General features: G+C 37.8%; 1 protein-coding gene across 1 annotated transcript in view; it reads right to left on the bottom strand.

The window, feature by feature from the left end:
- The window catches only part of COL12A1 (collagen type XII alpha 1 chain), a gene marked incomplete at both ends in the record, with an annotated part of 96101 nt that extends 74062 nt beyond the window's left edge, over positions 1-22039 (bottom strand). Inside the window, 12 exons of the mRNA XM_079532661.1 lie at positions 2346-2618; positions 3563-3835; positions 5534-5806; positions 7166-7768; positions 7986-8276; positions 9115-9288; positions 9723-9887; positions 9998-10261; positions 10944-11000; positions 12540-12683; positions 13954-14070; positions 21967-22039. Of these exons, the coding sequence (XP_079388787.1) occupies positions 2346-2618; positions 3563-3835; positions 5534-5806; positions 7166-7768; positions 7986-8276; positions 9115-9288; positions 9723-9887; positions 9998-10261; positions 10944-11000; positions 12540-12683; positions 13954-14070; positions 21967-22039 (2707 nt within the window). The remainder of the gene's footprint in view (positions 1-2345; positions 2619-3562; positions 3836-5533; positions 5807-7165; positions 7769-7985; positions 8277-9114; positions 9289-9722; positions 9888-9997; positions 10262-10943; positions 11001-12539; positions 12684-13953; positions 14071-21966) is intronic.

The raw sequence follows: 22039 nt of genomic DNA, 5'->3' as shown, positions 1-22039 counted from the left end.
TTGTCCGATTTTCCTCACAAGTTTAGTCTTTGTATCCTCCAGTGAGGTAAGACAGTACCATACAGTGACATACTATCCTATAGGTACTTTAACAGTACCTTCTTTCATACCATTAGTTTGACAGTCTTTTAGAATATCTATTGACAGCTCCAAGGACTTCTGGCCTACTTCAAATATTTTTATTTTATGTGAAACTGCAAGTATGCTGAAATATAAGGTGGATGTTCCATCAGGAACACGTGATCCTTCCAGAGCTCTCCCCAGGAATTCTAAATCTAATTTACTTATTAATTTTTCTACTTATTAATATACCTAATTTCTCTAAATCTAATTAATTGATTTAATCTAGTATAGGTAAGGAGAAAATTTTTCACTGAGAGGATGGTGAAGCCCTAGCAGAGCTGCCGAAAGAGCTGTGGGTGCCCCATCCCTGGCGGTGTTCAAGGCCAGGTTGGATGGCACCCTGGGCAGCTGAGCTGGTGGAGGGCAGCCCTGCCCATTGCAGGGGGTTGGAACTGCATGGGCTTCAAGTCTTTTCAAATTCAAGCCATTCTATGATTCTGTGATTATAACTTAAGTCTCTACTGCTATGCAAAAAGAAATTTGTATTCCTTTATTTACCTTTGATCACTCAATAATTACTGGATTCTGTATTTGCTCTTACTAACAATTTATCTAACTGAGAAATACTTAATAGACAGCTCAAATACAAAAAGTAACATTTTCTGGAGCAGCAGTGACAAGGTTTTCCAATTCAGCTGAATGTTCAAAGAATATTTGTTTGAGTCATATCTTTTTAAAAGGTATGCATAATTTTTAATCTGATTTTCTTCCAACTGAGAAACTGATAGAAAATAATGCAGTTAAGTTGCATGAAGGAAGGTACACGTCCTTCTAAGGTGCAACATCCATTTCAAACTCCATCTGGATGCCTAAAAATTATTACCGACCTACAAACAACTACCCTTCTAATTTCCTTGACTCTTTAACCAATTTTCAAATTGTTTTTCTTCTTATCAGCAATTTATTACAGCAGTCTGTAGGAAGTCTACATGAGAATCAGAGTCCTCCTGCGGGAAGGAGCACTGAAAAGACATCACAGTCTTCATCTGAGACTCAATTCTGGTTTTTTTTGATGGCGCTGTTTTTTCAATTCAATGTATTTCACCCATTGCTTTCTTTCTTTCTTTCTTTCTTTTTTTTTAGACTAGATTTTAACTGAAGCTCTAGGCAATGAATTGAAAGACTTTCCTGTTGTTCAAGCCTTACAGATTAAAAAGCTAAGTTTATTTCATGAACTCAGAACACAGCTGCTCATTCCAGAGCTCCATATTAAGAAATAGGTCTGACCAAGGTGCCTGATCCACTGAGACAGGATGACAGAAAGTAGGGGGGTTGGGTTGTCTGATGTGTAGGTGGTGGTACTGGGGGACTAGAGCTTAACTCACTGCTCCTTTTATAGTCAATGGACAGAGAAACGTTCCTTTGAAGGGAAAATGAGATCTCAGATGGACTACCTGCCTACTGAACATATCTGTCTTTTTTCATTAATCACAGAAGAATCCTAGAGATTCCATGCTGCAAACTTCAGCATTCAATTAAGTGCCCGAATTGGAACTGACTTTTTTTTTTAAGTAGGTTTCCTGATTTGTTTTTAAACTTGTGCCATAAAGAAAAAGAGAAACTGAGAGTCAAGTATATTATTACTATAAATTCATTAGTGTCAGCGGAAGAATCTTAATTCCATGTAAATCATCTATGTTTTCAAGTACCGTGTCTAGAGAGCTGGAATACCAGACTTTAGCAATACATACCTGGTCAGTGCAGAGCACAGTCCCACTTCCTTTCATGGCCTAAGAGGCAGCCTTTCCTATCCCCTGACAATTAACAGATGACGCTGAGAATGCTCACAAGGACCAAGTCTGGGAAATTCTCCACTTGAAAGTAGAACAAGAGCAGCCTCCCCTCCTTATAAGTCTCTGACTCTGATTTAGGCACTTGCCAGCATCCTGCTAATGCTCAACTCCAGGTTCTTATTCCTCAGTTAGAAGCAAGACCTATTTCTTTATTTCTCTGTGTAGACAAGAAGTTGTGACTCTAATACAAAAATGGTTCCTGAACATCTTTCAGTCTCAATATAGAAGAAACTCTACAGATTTTCAAAAGGATGAGATATTTTAACCGTAGTTTTGGTAAATCCATGTAAGGAGATCCCTGTTGAATGTCTTTTTACCTACTTTTCATTTACGTGTTTACTTCTGCAGAAATCTCAGAAAGATAATACATTTTAAGACATCTTAAACAGTATCCATACAAATGAATAACTGTACGAAAACAATAGTTACCTTCGAGTGTTTCTCCCTCTCCAGAAAGAGCTTCTCCTGCTCCAGAGGCATACAAGGCAGACACAGTCAGCGCATACCTAGTGGCTTCATCTAAACCTTTCAGCACTTTAGATGTAGTGTCACCTTTCACAGTCAGTTCCTTAGTTTCACCTCCTGCGACTGGTGTGTAAGTTATAAAGTACTGTTGCACTTTGCCAGGAGCAGCACTCCAAGACAGCTTCATTGTTGATGTTGTAGCATCAGAAACTCTCAGATTTCTTGGATTTCCCCGGACTGCTCAACAAAAGATATTGAAAACAAATTGAAGCAAACCTTGTTTCTTGGTTTAGTTTTCAAGTCACCATAACATAGATTTTCATGCTGAAGAAAATAATTCCTGATTAGCCTGCACTAACACTGCTATATTATAATTTTATCATAATCACGGTTGTACAATTCTCTATGCAACTCAACACAAAAATGCCCTATAAAGCTGTTTTTATTCTTTCTGTTTTTCTAGAAAACTACAAACTCAATCCTTGAACACTTATACATACTAGCACTCGAACACATGCTCAACTTCAATACACCAAGATCCATGCTGAGGTCACTGACTGCAGTATCAAGTCAAAGATCAGCAATGATGTGTGAAATTAATACCTTATAGTTATCTACAGATTTCTTTTTGACTTTAGCTTTTCTGGCATCTATTAAAATCTCAATGAAGCTTCACCAAATGATCAGGACATTCATGTCTCTGTACTCTTGGGAATTTGTTTAATAACGCATGATACTTGTTAAAAGAACATAAATGTTATGTCTAAGCCAAAGTTTGTGGTACAGTAATAACTTTAGTAAATTATATTCTTCATTTGTTCCTTGCTTCCCATTCAGAAGCACAGACTGGGTGTGAAAATAAACATAATCGGTATTACTGACCACACAATCATGTGGAAAACTAAGTAAACTTAAATGTAGACTCTTTGCCCAAATTACCCTGCCAGAGTTGGTTCTGGAGGTTCAATATACTATATTTGAAAAGCAAATATTGGTTCTGATAAATTCTATTGGCACTGAACATCTAACACCTCTCAATGAGATTTCAGTAATTTTATAATTCTTTGCTCATACAAGATAATATTTATAGTCAAAAGAGGTTATTCTCTTTTCAGTGTGAATATGTCAACACACAGTAAAGTTTTCTCAAGCATACTATATTCATAGCATTGATTACGTACCTTCGTCAGTTTTTGCATATCCATTCAGCGCATTGCCTGGCCCAGACTGATACTCAGCAATAACAGACACTTCATATCTTGTATCTGGAATCAAGTTCTGCAGAGTAGTCGATCTTTCGTTTGCTGAGACAGTCACCTGTCTCCTTTCTCCTCCAGTAAGTGGTCTATATACAAGTCTGTACCTTAGAACATTTCCTGGAGCTGGAGTCCAGCCAACCATAAAGCTATCAGTGGTTTCATCTGTTATCCTTAAGTTTCGAGGGGCACCTTTAACTGTTAAAAAGAAGGGGAAAAAAAAAATAATAATTCATAAGGTGCAATCTCAAATACAATAATTGGCTCACTATCCCAGAAGCTATTAAAAACTGTGGTGTGAGCCATTTAACTTAGTCTAGTCCCTGACAAAATATAAGTCTATAACTCATAAGTCATTTCCTACCAACGAGGTGGATGCATAAAAGCAGAACTTGTCTATCCCAACACACAATAAAATCTAGTGCAGTGCAAGTTGTTAGCATTTTCCTTCAGACAAGTTTTAAATTTTTATCATTTGCTATCTAAAGTATAATTCAGCTAACCTGAATATACCTATAATACCTATATATATACCTATACCTAATATAACCTAATACCTCATAAAGGTATGCTAAAGCACTGTTCTTCAGTGTTCAGTTACAGACCTATTAAAAGTGGAGCAATTAACACTCCTAAAGAGAAGAATTTGTTTTTTACTAATCAGAAATACAACATTATTTAAAATTATTTACAAGATTTAAGTCAGTGTTAGAGCTATCAGGACCAACTTGCTGCATGGAGAGCTGCTGACCTTTACGTGATTATGGAACTCAGTCTTTTCAGACATGTTAAGATTTCATTAAAATGTATCATTTGCAACATGAGAACACTGATTATTTTTATTCAAGTTATTCCATCTCCTGTCTCTTACAATCACAAGCCACATATTCTATCAGTGAAGAATTTGTCTTGGAAAAGGAAAGAGTTCTGTGTGGCAAAAACATTCAGACTGGTATAATGGAAATATGCACACCAACAGTGAAATCTGTATCTTCCAAACTTGCCATCCAAACTAAGCAATTTTATAAATGTGTATTTACATCAAACCTAAGAGGAAAATGCAATTAAAAATTTTCCATGCTGCTGCTGCTTTTGCTCATCAAAGGTCACTAATGACAGCATGGAATAAGGAAACAGAGTGGATTGATATTAAAAAAATTTTAAAAAATTAAAAAAACAAAAACATGGTTTAGACTAGACTGAGTATCTAACTACTGGAATAGAAAATATAAGTTACTGTGATCCTTCTCCTTTAAATCAGTGGAAATGCATTTTAGCAACTCTGTCAAGAAAAAAAAGTACAGCTGCCATGCTTAAATTTACAGCTATTGATTACAAAGTCACACTGACATCAGTGGAAGTTTTGAATCAGTAAGAATTATTGGATCAGATCCATTAGATTCTGATGAAAAACAGCTGAACATAAACCCCTCCAAGCCTATGGTATATAGAATGGAATTTCTGTTAATGTGAGCTGAAGATGTAGAAAATTACATAGGTACATGCTTGACTTAAAGGCATTAAACTCAACACGCACACATTTCTGCATCAGTCATCCTATGACTACTAAGACTAATATATGCCAGTGAATTTATTATTTACAGCACAACACTTTATTAAAAAATAGGCCATTGCAGAGAAAACAAGCATCCATCCACTTTTCAGAAAAAATAAAATCCAGTCTTAAGAATCCAACATTGATATTCTGTTGGCATTTTGTATCTTTATTAAACGCACTCAGAGACAACAATATGTATTCTCATCTCACATAACAGTACAGCTTCTCAGCCCTTGCTGGTTGTTTCCCGTATACACATTCTCTCAGTGAAGCACATTTTTATTGGAACTATTCATTGGAATTTGACTCTTTTACATCAGAGAATAAAACAGGCCTACCTTCTAAGGTGGTTTCCTCTCCATCTAAAGGAGGGCCATCGCCATCTTCATATTCAGCAATCACACTGACTGCGTAAGTAGTCTCAGGCAGCAAGTTAGTGAGAACTGAGCTAGTACTTGAAGCTGGTACTGAAACAATGAATTCATCTCCACCAATCGCTACTTTATATTTAATGAGATATGACAAAACTTCAGATCCAGCCGCAGACCAGCTCACTTTGAAACTGTCAGATGTTACATCAGAAAACACCATGTTCTTTGCAGGAACATAAGCTGTGTGAAAATGAAAACGTGCAGCTAAGACATACTTGCTAGAATATATATTTTTAACACATAATCTCTAAAATCAGTGAAAAATGTCTTTTGATCATTCAACTTATTCTAATTGACAAGATATTTTGTTGTACATGCAACAGATACCATATCTAGTATCTAGTATCTCTCAAATTATACAATGAGTAGAAGCACCAGTGCGGTGATTTCTAGATCAAATGAGAACAGTTCACCTAAAACATAAATATTTTGGAAAATTTAAGAAAGAATGTGATAATCAAACTGGGTTCTCTCTTCTACATGTCTCACAAACAGCAATAACACTTTGCCCTCAGTGAGTGGGAACTATGAATCCTAGGGGTTTTTGTTTGTTTGTTTTTTTAATGTAGATTAGAAATAGGACAAAATAAATCCCAGTATTTTTTCAGGAATTGAGTCAAAGGGGAAATAAGGAACTTGACATGAGGCACAAACACAAACCTGACATCCTGGGCTTGTTTTGGTAGGCCTAGTCAGCCTAACAGTAGGGATGTTAAGACTGCTTGAGCCCTCTAAAACAAAGGCTGCTTTGCTGGTTTGTTCCTCAAAGCTATCCTGAAACAAAAGGCTTATTTTTAAAGAAAGTGGAGTTTTCAATGCTGGGGACTATTCAACATTAGTGTTCTAATAATCATAAGCAGGGACTCACTGCAAGTGAACTAATCCTAAGTAACTTCAGCTGAACAAAAGCTAGAATTTAGATTATTTTTTTTTTAATAGTAAACAGTATCCAAGCTTGCCAAGTATGGATACATGTGAAGACTTTCAAGCCCTGCTTTATTTCAGACTTCATAGTTAGAATGATATTAATGTCACCTAGCATTAGCTGTCTTATATTGCCTTGTTTTAAGCCCATCTTCTTTCCAGCTGGGGAAAACAGAAGGCCAGTTTCTTAGGAATGTTCATCTTATCGTAAAAATTAATCAAATCACCTTCCGGAGATGCCTACATTGCTCCATTGCCTTTAGAATTCTAGAACACAAGCTCTGACTAGCTACTTCACTTTGAACAGCTAAAGAATGAACTTTACTAAGTAACTGTTTTACTGGAGACTTAACTGAAGCTACACTGAGAAGTTTCTAAGCACTTAGGAAGGAGAAAGATATTTCTACTTTTTTTTTCCACTCCATTTCTCTATTACTTCCTCCCATTGCTTTTAATATACATCAAAATTACAACCAAACCCCAGCTATTACATTTTTTATTTGTAGATGGTCAATTTCTACGTTAATTCTTTTATGTAGCTGCTACAACAACAGGACATTGTTTCACCTTTTTTTCATTGCATTTTCCATATTTTTCTAGGAAATATTTACTCACATTTTTTCCTTATTGCAGCCAGTTCCTGCTCAATCCGTAGGCAGACAGACTGTGTAAGTTCAAATGATATTCTTTGGAAAGCATCAAAATCTTCCACTGTGTAAACATGGGTTTCAGCAGGAGGTGATGCAATTGCTTCTAACTCTGTACGCACTGCATCCTTCACACCAACTGCAAATATTTCTACATCTGCATCCCTCAGCTTTATTGCAGGTTCTTTAAAAGCATCTGATGATTTTCCATCAGTGATAAGAATCATGACTCTTGGCACATTTGGTCTTGATCCTTTGCTGGTAACAAATACTTTCTCCCTCACATATGTCATCGCTTTGCCTGTGTTGGTAGATCCACCTCTGTAGGGGAAGGTGTTAATAGCTTGAATTATGTCTTCCGCTCTGTTGTATCTGTTCAAAGAAAACTCCATATGGGGATCTCTGCTGTACTGGACAAGACTTATCTGTACTTTTCGAGGCGATATCTCAAAGCTTTTAACTAACACTTCCAAAAAGGCTCTTACTTTAACAAAATTGGCGATACCAATGCTGTAGGAGCCATCCACTAAAAACACAACATCGGCTTTTACATCCACACCACGTGAGCATTCTGTAAAGAAAAAGAATCACCACTATAAACAGGTATTCAGTAACGATGGTATTTCAATTGCATCTGCAGTCCATGCATTATATCCAGTTGTTTATAAAGGAAATAAACCATTCCAAGTAAAGCTCTTATAAACAGTAAAGGTATGATACTAAAGCAAATATCAGAGGTTCAGACAAAAAGATCCTGCCTGGAAATAATGCAGTAGTTCTTAACTCACCCACTTGAACTTTGACTTGCTGTGTTTTTTCCATTATAGTTATGGGCTCACTGGGGGTCAGTCCTTTCATTGCATAAACATTAATTTGATACTCTGTGTCTGGAGAGAGATCTTTAACATTCAGAGCAGTTGTCTGAGGACCCACACTCAGCACATGTTGTTTTCCACCAGTTATCATTGGGATGAACTGTATCCGATAGCCAGTTATTTGGCTTGTGGATGGATCCCAAGTGATCCTAACAGATTTTGAGGAGATCTGAGTGGCTACTAAATTTGAAGCAGGCTCCACCACTGAAATAAATTGAAAGTAAACCCAAATTATTAATTGCAATTATAAACAGATTTATTTGTACGTTTTTATTTCCTAAATAAATTCAGTCATCCTTGCTTAATCTTTACTTAAAAATCACACCTATTTTTAGCATAAACAAACATAACTGAATTACAGGAAATTTCATGAGGGGCATCAGAGAGAAGGTAAAAATATGAAGAGTGCATTTGTGGAACCAGTTTAGTGAAGATCCAGAAGAAATGTTCTTCTCCTCTAAGCCTATTTCAGTCAGAAGTGAAAGCAACACCCATAAGAACACAGCAAAGGGTCTGAAAAAATGCAGACCTGAGCATATTATTGTGACAGCAGAGTCATCCTGCAACATTTTGTACAACAAATAACTACTTATTCAGAATCTTACACAGACAGAAAACTGCAGTGATACAGCTTGATGTCTGGTTTTTTTCAGGATTCTTCAATTTATTATTTAACATTTAACATTAATATTCTGCTCCTACATCAACCAGATTTTTCCTTTTCATACATTTGCTCCATAGAAGTGAAGCTGGTGTTCAAAATGAGTGTAGGAGCCTCTGATAACTGATCATCATTTTGTTGCCCCAGAAACTACAGAATGATGGAGCTATTCCAAAGCTACTGCATTACATTTTGTCCTCCTGTATTTAAATGCACAGAGCTGAAACCTATTTTTCTCACTTGCTAAATGAGGCAATGGATCAAACTCAAAAAAAAACAAAAAAAAACAAAAAAAACAAAGCAAAGCAAGCACGGCTAGTCTGCTTACACACACATCAGAATGAGCTGACAACAGTAAATGCATTTATAAAAGTATCTCACCTTCTTCTCCACTAACCAGTTCACCCAGCTGTTCATCCACTCCAGAGCACACCTGCAATATAATTTCATTCTGTATATCTACAATTCCATCAAAATTAGCCACGTTGAACACATGTTTCAGTGAAGGCTGAGATGCAATTAGCTTGAGTTCTTTTGCATCTGCTGCTTTGATTCCTGGAAGTCACAATAGACAGGACCATGTTAAGTGGCTGTAAAATACAAACACCTGTGAATGCACTGATAGAGTATCAGAATATATTGAGGTAAAGTTGAGTTAAATTCAGTTCTCTCTAATGTCATTATCATTAACCATACCACTAAATATCTAAATGCAATGAAGTAATACACTCCATTTTCAACTTAAGAAAACAATATGGTAAGGCCAAGGGTCAAACTCTATTTGCCAGCCTTCTTAGTCTCCACATAGGAGCTACAAAACTACTAGCCAGTTAACACAACTCGTATATTCCATTCTGAAGGTTACAAATGCCCATTTCAAGGCACACGTATATGAAAAGATGGATATAGCACAACTTCAAAACCAGAATCTGCAAAACATATAATTTACTGCTTTAGGAAAGCAAATCTCTCATTCATCAAAAACATACCTAAAGAAAAAACTTCAACTCCTGTGTTGCGAAGCTCTCTTGCAGGAATTTCAACTTCATCTTGAGCTTTTCCATCCGTAATGACAATTGCTACTTTGGGAAAGCCTTTTCTTGCTCCAGCTGACTCAGTGAAAGTGTTTTTAACCAGATAATCAATAGCTTCACCTGAAAAAAAGACAAGTTGTATTTTTATTAGGCATGAACGAACTAAGATTTAAAGCAAATTTAAAATAAGAATTATATGCTGCATAAACATATATGAGGGAAATCTATACCTGTCATTGTGTTGCCACCTTTATAAGGTATCCTTTTAATTGCATCAAGAAGATCACTTCTTCTGAAATACTGATTTAAATTGAACTCTGTTCTTGTATCTGAACTGTATTGAACAACTCCAACTCTTGTCTTTTCTTCCCCAATGTCGAAAGCTGACACAAGGGCAACCATGAAGTCCAGAATATATCTGAAGTTGTTTCTCCCTACACTCCATGAACCATCTACCAGGAAAACTAAATCTGTCATTGCACTTATGGAGCATTCTGGAACACACACGCACATACAAAACAAACAAACAAAAAACTGTTAGCAGATGTGCAATTGTATTCTTACAAATCAGTGAGAAACATCTGAGAGAAATAGTGAATAAAAGATAAAATGAACAGATTTTTAATAGACTCATATTATTCTCTGGAATTATTTTACTTAGAGAAGCATTATTCACCTAGGTGAAGACAAGGGACTTTTAGCTTCCATTAACACAATGGAACTGTCAGATACAAAATCAGTTCTAAGATACCTCTCACTATTTCACAAGATCTGTTATCCCACAGCAGGTGCTAACTTACCCATAAAATTTTTTGAAACAGTTTAATTTTAAGGAAATGTCATTTTGTTACCACTTCTGCTTTCCATTCTTATCTCCCCACAGTAGCTGCATGGCATCTTCTGCACTGCCTTGAAAAGACAGTGTCTTTTCTTGATAGAGGAGAGTCTTTATAGAATCACAGAATTTCTCAGGTTGGAAAAGACCTTGAAGATCATCATGTCCAACCACAACCAAACCATACTACCCTAACTCTAATTCTAGGTAGCTTTAACTTTATTGCTAAGTAACAAAGGAACACAGCTTAACTTTGTAAGGCCCTGAAACTAAATCTCACTAAATCTGCAAAGCATCTACTAGACAAAATACAAGACACACTGATAGACAAAACATCTTACTTTGTATTTGAGCTTCAACCTTCTTTTCCTCTGGTACGCCTGGACCACCTGTCTGAACTGCACAAAATACAACATAGGTAGGATTAATAAAGGAAATCAGGTTAATTTGTTAAAATAAAAATTTTTAAAAAACCATGTAAGGAATTAGGGGCACAAATCTGACAAGCCTCAGAAATTGAATACAGAAAGGCAAGTTATAACTGCATCACAAGTAATTGAAGAATTGACAACATAGCATTCAGGACAATACAAAATACAAAAAATGTAGTAATTCGGAACTCACACATTTCCAAGTAATATCTCCCAAATCAACCACAGAATCATAGAATTCACTGCAACATGCACAGATGAAATACAAGTATTGCTCCTCACCAACACACTAGGAAACTCATCGTAAGTAATTTTCCTGTGGTTGTTTGGGTAGCTTGAGGCATGTGACAAAACATGCCATTGAAGACAGTATTCAATGTGTCTGTGGTTAACTTAACATTATTAACTATGCACGATACAAGTCTATACAAGTCTATATTTGATTTATATGTATATAATGTCACATTTTGTTGTTTAATGAAAATTATTTTGTGGGTTTTTTCTTCACAGAAGTCCAGACAGATTCATTTCTTAACTCAAGCCAATTACAGCTTTCCCTTTGAATGCAGATGCAGTTAATAGGAAGTAGGCCCAGTTCAACAAAACCAGAGGGCTCCTGCAAAGAACTCTGTATGAGATGTCAGAAACAGTATATCCAAGCGTCCTTTCATCTTTGATCCTGTGAAGAATTAATGAAAAAAAAAAAAAAAAAAAAAAAAAAAAAGATGCTTTTTGTGCAGCTACATCTGATCAGAGTTTAGGTATGTGCCAATATTTTGTTGAGGAACTGGAATAAAGCCAAGTTCTGTAAATGACTGCTATTCAGTTTTCTAACTGGTTGACATCAGGCTCTATACGAGTCAGCAGTATGCCCTGGCAGCAAAGGCGGCAAACCACATTTGGGAATGCATTAAACACAGCAGAGCCAGCCTGTCAAAAGAGGGGGATTTTGCTGCTTAGTTTAGCACTAGTGCAGCCTCATTTTGAATATATGGGGTTCTGGGCTCCACAATATGAAAATGATGTTAAGATACATGAAAGTGTCCAAAGAAGGACCAGGAATCTGGTCAACGGGTTGGAAGGAGTGTCCTGTGAGAAGCTGAGGACACTTTGCTTGTCTAATCTGGAGAAAAGAAGGCTGAGAGGTAAGCCCATTACTCTCTGCAGCTCCAAAGAAAAGCAGAGGGAGGTGGTGGCCTCTGCTCCTTATAACTGATTGCAGGACACACAGGAACGGCTCAAAGCTGCACCTGGGGAGGTTCAGACTGTACAGGAAAAATGTATTTACTGTGGTCAGATACTGAGATAGGCTTCCTTGTAAGGTAGTTTGATGCCCCATGCCAGACAAATGTCAATAAGCATTTGGACAATGCCCTCAATAACACGATTTAACTTTTGGTTAGCCCTGAACTGGTCAGGCAGTTGCATTCAATTATCTTCAAAAGTCCTTCCGAACTACTCTATACTATTCTATTCTCTTCCATAAGTTGTATTACATATACTTACTTGTTAGTTGGCCAAAAACAGGCAGACTCTCCTCTACCTCATCATATGAAGCTATTGATACAACATACTCTATATCAGGTATAAGATCTGATAAGACAGTTTGGGTTGTGCTAGGTGAAAGAGTAAATTCTTTAGTCGGTCCATCTGCAACAAATATATAAAACAGTTAATGCAGTGTTTAAATCCAGTTATATCAATGGCAAGATTATTTTAAAAAATACAACAGAGAATAATCTATCTAAACATCCAATGACAATTTTACAATGATACAATTCTGCTTTCCTTAAGTATTTTGAAATATGAAACTTCCAATTAAGTTGTTTTCAGTACTGAAAAAATTACTGAAATGTTTAATAAATTCCAGGAAATTTGAAATTTAAAATTGTGGTTTAACTCCACAGGTGGCTCAGCACTACACTGCTTTTTGCTCACTCTCCCCACTTCCCAGTGGGATGGGTAAGAGAATTGGGAAAAAAAACTAAGTAGAATTTGTGAGTTAAGAAAAAAATTTACTAAGATAGAGAAAAAGAAAAGGATAATATTTTTGACAAATGTAAATATGCATAACAAGTGATGCACAAGCAATTGCTCACCACCACCCAACCAATGCTGAGGTAGCCCCCCTGAGCAGTAAAAGATAGCAAGATGTACTCCTACCCCCTTCAAAACTCTTTCCTCATGATGTCATATGGTATGAAATATCACTTCTGTCAGTTTAAGTCAGCTGTCCTAATTCTGTTCCCTTCCAGCTCTTTGGGCCCTTCACTATGAATGGCCCTGGCTCCGTACTGCTCAGCAGCAACTATAAACATCAGTGTGTTATCAATATTATTTTTCTCCAAGAACAAAATATACATCATACCAGACACCCGGAAGAAAGCAATTTCATTTCAGCTGAGACTAAGACAAAAATACACATACAAAATGTACTATAATTTAACAAATTATGGTCCAGTTCCAATCCAGATTCTCACAGATTATTTCTCAAAGTGAAACAGAATAAAAAGTGTCTTACACAACCATTATTATGGCCATGTTATGGAAGTTACATGACATCACTGCATCGTTATCTGACACATGTAATACTTCCTTTGGGACATGGACTTGAAAGAAGACCAATACAATTCCCTAACTTTAAGGTAAAGGCATAAAGGAGGAACACAGTGAGGACTCTACCTTCTTGTTCCTTGCAAAGGAAAAGAAACCAAAACTTATTAATTGCAGTCCACACATGGTAAACACTAAGGAAAGAAATACTCTAATTAGGAACAGTCTCTGCTCTTTTGTGTATGCCCTTTGCTGCTACTCAATCTTCAGAAAGACGTCACTCACTGTTTTCATACCTAACTTGGATACAAGTGAAAAAGTACTCAGGTTTTCCAAAAACCAAGTAATAAGATTTTATTGAACTCACCATTTGTAGGAACCACAGTTATCCTGTAACCCACTATTTCATCTGGTGGCCTTTTCCATGACATTTGAACATTATGTTCATCTATAATTGTAAAATTCAAGTCTGACGGTGGATTAACTGCAAAAGATTTATACCAGGTGGATGTTTAAACATTTGAACAATCTTTGGCAAACGAAAAAATAAAATAATGTTGAGCAAAGCTTACTAAAATTGTCTTTGCATAAATTTGTTTCCAACAAATATAAAGATATGTTGTTGGAAAAAGAGTAAAACAAAAGCTGACAAAATATGACACAACATCAAAGAGTATACGCGTTACAGAGGACAGCACAGAATGTATGTTTCTTGAGTTGCCAAGACATTCAAGAATGGCCAGCAAAATCAAGCACAATAGAAAACACATTTGGATACATGTACAATGAGTTCACAGATAATCACCACATATGCAAACATTTCACATAACAATTAAAAGGAATTTCTGTACATGCTGGGTGCAATCCGTACAAGCATGCCAAATCACAACCTGCTCACAATACCAAGAGATCATTTAGAACACTGAGAGAACACAGTACTCTTCTTAATTAGACATCAAAGAATTGATCCGCTTTTGAGCATAGTCTCTGCACAGTCATATTTCTTATCAATTTCACTGAATCTAGAAACTTGGCAGAGAAAAAAAAAAATTAAGAATACAGGGAAAACAAATTGGCCATTTGTTCAAATTGGCTCAGTAAAACAATTTCTGCTAGGGTCTAGATAAGAATATGCATGTAAAATGTATATCAGTAATAATGATATACTGATGTATCATTTTATTTCAGAATAGGGAGAGCTCCACCCCTTGGTTCCTAGAAGCCTCTACAGTGACATACTTTGCATATGGCTGCAAAGAATGGAGGAACTAAGGGTGGATAAACGAGGTTAGTAATGGTTGGAATTTGTTGACATATTTGAGCCGATGTGAGAGCTCATAAAAATAAGATTCTATATGTTTACACCACATTACTGTAAAAATTCAAAGGTGTAAACTAATGTTTTCATGTTCCGCTTGCAGCAGGTGTACCCATACTACTAGTGGCATTTTAACATAAAATGCCAGTATGGTTCCATACAACACAATGGTTAATTATGAAAAGACAACATCAAAGTATTTTTATGGACATTCATTTTACGGAATCTATAGAGAACAGCAAAGAGGGCACCAATGATCCAAACAAATGACTGCAAATAAATCTTGTAGGAGCTGATGACAGAAGTAATTGAACAGTACAGAAAGAAATAGTTTACGTATGCTATTTTGCAGCATCATGCATATGTAAATGAGATGTTGATTATTATTTCTTTAGCTTCCCACGATGGACAAAAGCCTCCATGTACAAGGTTCATTACACAAAGACATTTCATAAATATTTTATAATGATATTCTCTTTGTAAAAATGTCATGCTTACTCATGCAATATTTTACTGACTCACTGTCAGTGCATGGTAGGTGTATTATATATTATTGTTTAAATAGGTCTACAAAGTAAGATGAGATTCAGCCATACTTTCCTTTACTACTGCAGACCATTTTGCAGGCATTCTTAATTGACAGATCTTCTTCATTTCACAGAAGATCTCTATTATAACTCAAATAAGACTTTTGTCTTGCTTTGGAGCCTAATTTAAAGAGCTGATCAAGAAATAAATGCTAAAACATATACTTATGAAAAGACACCATCCAATTGCAATAAGACTGAGATAAAAAAATAAAATGATAACCAATTTTGTAGGCCTTCTTTTCTCTTTTAATTTACTGTTATTTCCAACCATAGGATAATATGGCTTTGTAATACTGATAAAATAGATAACTAGTATTGAAGTAATTGTTATTTTTCCTATTATCCATACACAGGCAGTGAGATTAGACCATTAAAATGTGCATGCACATTTTATCTATCATTCATTTTATGAGTACCACAATGCTAGAGATTGCAGGCTAGTCTCTTAGTATCAAAATCATGCAACACATGTTAATAGTACAATACATTCAGGTAATAAATAAGAATATCATTATAAAATATTGTTTCAGTAGCAATGGCTCAGGACAAATTTAATGCAAAGGCAGAGACAACTGACCTGAGCATGCTTTAAAAAAAAAAAATCAGTACATGGAAAAAATAGCACCACCAACCTTGCAAGTAAATTGGTATGTTGCAGCAGAGACTTTAGGCTTTAGCTGCTGAAGGATAGCAGCAGCCCAACTTGTTGATATCCAAATGACCGGATTCCAGATAAACTGAAAAAACTGACTGTGAGGAAAAGTCTTGAACATTTTAAAGGATTTTGATCCATTTTATAAAAATTCAGATGTGGATCTTGGCAGTTGAAAAGAACAGTGCATCAATATATAATTAACATATCCATTCATTCAGCTATTCACAGCTTTATAGAACAGCAGTTTTGCAGGGGACATCAGAAAGTCCCCTAGTCGTTCCCACAGCCAAGACACGGTCAGCCATCCCACGTCATTCTTGACATGGTGCTCAGATCACATTTTGAGACTTCCACCATTGGCAAAACTGCCCGCTTCCCACAGAAATTACTTCAGTGCCTTAATTCCTCTGTCCTCATAAAGTTGTTCCCAATACCTAAGCCCAATCTCTTTTGTTGCACTTTTAATCTGCTCATCCTCAGCATATGGTTGGCTCAAAAAATTAAATCACTGTGTGTTTCTTCCATGGAAATCCAAAAAGGAAATTTGTCTGAGTGAAGGAAAGTGAGTTTGAATCCAGTGTTGTCAAAATGTCTTCTGGACGGCCTGCAAGCTTTCGATACTCACATAGAACCTCTACAACATCCACTGTCTTTCACATGGATTGAATTTCATCCATGTGAAACTGGCTGTGGGATCAAGATCAAAGCACAGTCATATGACAGAGGTGCAAGTCAATCTGAAGTACATCAAAATAGTTAGGGGGTAAAAATCTTACTGTCATCATCAAACAGGGCAATTCCACCAGCCCTCCACAAAATTCTTCTTATGAAATCAGACCAGGAACTAAGTGGCCCTTGGTCTAGTGGGACTTTGCCCCATTGCAGAAACAGCCCTTAAAACTCCATTTTACAAAGGCTTAAGCCTTACCTGAGCAAGCAGTCTTGACTTACGACTACTAGCCCAAATGAAGCTGTGCACATGTGTAAAGTGTAGTGACAGTCTGTCCAGCCCTGCTATATCAAAATCTAGGACAAACTTCTCTCTGACATATCAAGGTACAAGACTGTGATTGTAACACATGACAATATCGTACTATTCCCTTCATACAGTGATCCCACTGCTGCTGCACAGAAATGTAGGGCTCCACTACAGCATTCCAGTTCAGTAAAATCTTAACTTGCTCTATGACAGTTTAAATTTTTGATGTTTACACAGTGTTAACTCTCACCACTCTTAGAACTATGACATGACAGCTTCCTTGATTGCATATCCTATCTTACAGACCACAAAAGAAAAAAAAAATTAGACATACTTCATTCACTCCTTCCATTATATGCATATAATACAGCAGTATATTTTCTGCAAAAAAGAAAAAACTGTATAGAGCAAAGTATGTTATTTATGTATGTCTTAGACTAGCTTGTATCACTCAACAGATAATACACATCGATTTATCAACAGACCAGAAGTCTACAGTTTTCTATAGACAACATATGTGACTGCTAGAACATCCCAACAAGCATCTTAATAAGATAGAAGAAAAATATAATCAGCAGATCAAGCAATTCAGATCTATAACCAATCTTAAAAGTAATATAACTTGGAAGTAGCTGCACTCCACAACCCTTATGTGACACAAAAACTGTCATTCCAACACTGAAAAAAATTGCTGCTAATTAGCATGAAAAATAACATACTAGTTCTTGTTAAAATAGCATACAGGCCATGGTAGCTGAAGAATAAGGCCACTCATGGTCTCATTGAGATAAGCCCTGCTGAGGCTGGAAGAGGCCCAAACTCTTCATGTAATGTTTTCTTCATACTTGGCACAAATTTGACACAGCTAACTACATCACAACCCCAGTCAAGGTCCTTTGAATTTCATCTTGCTAATATGAATAGGAGAAGGAATGAGTTATAGCCTGTCAGTGTAGAAGAGAATAGCTTCTCAGCCTTGCAAGATATTCACTGCCAACAGTACATAAAGTGTCTCCTGTAGATCTGCATTTTTAAAAAATTTTACACTATATGTGAAATTCATTCAAAATACAAGATATGCAGCTCATGTAATGAAAGAAAATCATTTAAATATGTATACATTCTTTTTACATATAAATATACACATTTAAATGTAATGTAACAAATAACTATAATATATATATATACACAATACATGCATAAATATTTACCAAATTTTGGCATGTTTGTTCATATGTATGTGTGTGTATGTGTGTATACACATAAACTCACATGTACGCTTTACTTCTAATTCTAATTAGAAGTGGGAAAAAGCAAGAATTTGTAGTCAGCATCATCCATATACAAAACACGCCTTCACACTTCCGTCTAAATGGTTCTCTCTTCAGGAATTTGAAAATTAACAGCTAATTTCTCAAAGGATAGAAATCATACACCAAAAGGGCATGAACTAATGGCCCCACCAACCAATTCCAAAGCTGATTAGGTGATCAACTTTAGAAGTTTCATCTATCCTGGGTCATCTTGGGCTCAGTGATGCCCTCCTTCCCTATTCTCTAGAAAAAAGACCTCTCAGGTCTGAACCAATTCCCAAAACATTGAAAAGTCAGAAGTGTCACGTGCTCAATGGTTATGCAGAGCCAATTATTTCCTTCCTTTTGTGCCTTCGACAATTCCCCTGCATGTAGCAAACACTACAGAAGCCAGGACACCATAATAGCACTACCTTCTGATTATAACAAACTGGTTACTTGCAAGGAATTAACTTGGCTCAATTATCACAATGAAAACATTATCTTTTAATAGAAGGACGCGGATTTGCCCCCAGCTGTATGTGATCACAGAAGGAAAATACAGTGCGTCAGAAAGAATTCTTGACGCAAGGACATACATCAACTACACTGCAGTTGGGCAGTGCTGGACTGAAATGGCAAGAAACAAATAAAGCATAAAATAAGTCATCATACATATGATGCTTAAGGCCAGAGAGAGAGACCAGAAGGACTGCAAATTAAAACAGGTAGAATTTCATTGTAAAAATAAAAACACAGAGCTTGAAAACGTATCCGCTCACTTGTCCAAAGTAAACAAGTAACTTCCACAGAGAAATGCCATGAATGCATTCAGACTATATGTTGGTTTTACCCATTCTACTGCCACAGTAAATATCCAAAGAGAAACCCTTGCTTTGCTGTATCTCTGTAGAAAAGCTCTAACACCATTACTGCACCTCTCTCTTGCCTACAGCATCAGAGCACTGCTCTTGTGAAAGATTCACAGAGCAGCTGTGATGAAGAACCAGTTTCATCCTGGAGTATTTAGGAATCTGAACACCACTTTCAGAAAAAAATACCAGATCTACTGCCAGGAGAGACTGAAAAATGGAAGCTGGAGGAAGGCAGAAGAAAGAGAGCATTGTTTTTCCTTCCCTTTGCTTTCACACTACATTCCCATCGCAGATCAACAACACTGACCACATCAAGTGCTCTTTTTCCTTATCCCTCTCTCACTTTTTAATTCTACCAAGTACCTGAGCACAGTTGACAGAAAGAAAACTCAAACTGCACCTCTTGCAACCACTGTAGGAGGAGCCAAGGGAATAAAAGAAAAAAAAAATTAAAAAAAAAAAAAGTGCAATAAAGTACAGTCATGCAACTGTATGTAGCACTAGCAGCCTGAGACAGGACTGGAAGGAAGAGGATTTTGGCACAGTATGATGTGGAAGTTGAAGGAACAGACTAAAGAGACAAATACCTGTAGGAGAAATTCAGTTCAGCAGACAGAAGTTGGAATGAGACCAGAACTAAAGCAACTAAGATCCGACATGCAATGTACAAAATTAAAGCACAATGCTAGAACAGTGCAGAAGAATGGCCCCTATTGCCCAGTCAAAAAGCACAGTGGAAAAAAAAAAAGGCTTTAATCAGCAGCTCTCACCAGAGCAAGTCCTAAGGTATTCCTGATTTGAAATTTCTATTTTCATCGCTATTCTCACCGTACTTCCTACTCAAAGACACTTCTCTGCTCTTGCTTCAAAACTTTGGAGCTATGAGAAGTTGCTCCAAAGCTATTTAATCCATATTTAATACAAGCTTGCAAACACAGAGCAGCATAAATCTTATCAGGAGTGCTCCACAATTGACAAGATCAGGCTTTGTCCATTCCTTTGTTTAACAGTGGCACACACTTTATAATGAGATCTAAACAGTCAGCTTGACTGGTAATATAACTAGCTTCATCCTTACAAAACAGTTGTGTGCTTCTCCAAGTGTCTCTAGCTTTCATGAACACTCCTCAGACTGTGGCTGTTTCAGTCCATACCACATAAATGAAATGCCTTCACTCATTTTGAAATAGCTCACTCCTTAAATGTAACCAACGGTGCAGCACAACAGCGACATCACTCAAGCCCTGAACCAGCTCATTGCTAGAAGTGGGAAGCATGCACAAATACATCCACTCCCTTCTTCCATCAAAACCGTACGTTTCCTCTGCTTTCTCTGGCACAGTGGTCCTGCATTTGAAATGCAGTTCTGAAAAGACTTTACATGACCTTTCTGGTTGTTCAGCCAACAACAACGTAGCATGAGAGGGAAGCAGAGAGTTGATCCCCTCCTAGGGTGACCAGATGTAGTACTGACAACAGACATGCCATATTTTCCAGAAAATTGTCTCTTTTATGCCTCTGTGCCCCATGACAGCAGAGCAGACGTGGGAAGAGACATCCTAGAGGCCTCTCTCACACACCATACTTTTAGTAGCCATCACCCAAGGCAGCCAGGTCCAGACACAGGCAGTTGTGACAGTCCAAAATCAGAGAATTTTTTTTAGCTCAGTATGGGAATAGGAAGAGGGGAAAAACTGAATTACCAGACACTGGCTTCTGTTTTTCCCAGTTCAAACACAGGGCACACCCTATTGATGGAGCTGAGTTCCAGAGGTCAAACCAAATCAATTCTGCGTTCAGCTGCACCTTGCATCTTTGTATTTCTCTTGGCGGACACTGCTAACAGAAATGCTGTTACTACTGTCCAGCTCACATGGAGGAGGTTATCCCACACTAGTGCTAGTCCCCCAGGGCAGCAGAAATACCACGATGAGCGTTGTGTTTCCCCACTGCTCTGCGGACAATGGCGCAACAGGTGTGCCAGAGCCTCGGAGCCCAGTGGCACAGCAGGGTCTGGCTCAGGCCCGGCCACCTTTTGGCTGCATATGGGATGCATGATACAATGACATCTCCCCAGAGCTGTCCCACATACCAGGCCCACCGCAAAAGCCAAAGTACCTGGGGAGAGGTAAGGCCGCCCCAAGTGCTCAGTCAGGGGTTGCCCCACTGAGCATGGGGGGCCAGGAGACCAGCGGGGTGAAGGCGAGGCGGCCAGCCCAAACATAACACAACAGGCGCGGAGAGCCAGACTCTGTTGGAGCATTTTATTTCAGAGCTGCAGGTGGTCGGGTGGCGGATTTCTCCTTTCCTCGCTCAATGCGACTAACCACAACTGCACAGCCCAGTGGCTCCAGCAGGCGCAGGACAGTGGTGTGGCCCCGGCAGTGCCCGGGGCTCCTCGGGACACTGCATTCCCCTGGGGCGTCGCTGCTGCAGAGCGGTGTGGACAGCACACCAGAGAGACAGAGAGAGGGAGCTACATTTTGACTGACCAGCCAGGAGAAACAGAGCACAGAAGGAGCTGGGCAAAGAAGGAGAGGCGTTCCTCTGAAGGAGAGAAAGAGAGAAGGTGAAGGAGTGACATTCAAAAAGAGAGAGGGGAGGCGGCAGCTTGGGCCTGGTGGGTTGTCTCACGGGGCACCCGCGCAAAGGGGCAGGGGGGAACGGTTACCTTCAGCCTCGATGGAGGAGAGGAGGGCGGCGGCACACAGCGCAGCCACCGCCGAGCACAGCGTTGTCCTCAT

This window comes from Tetrao urogallus (genome assembly GCF_951394365.1).
Source record: "Tetrao urogallus genome assembly, chromosome: 2".
Lineage (NCBI taxonomy): Eukaryota > Metazoa > Chordata > Aves > Galliformes > Phasianidae > Tetrao > Tetrao urogallus.
This window is presented reverse-complemented; position numbering and strand designations above follow the sequence as displayed.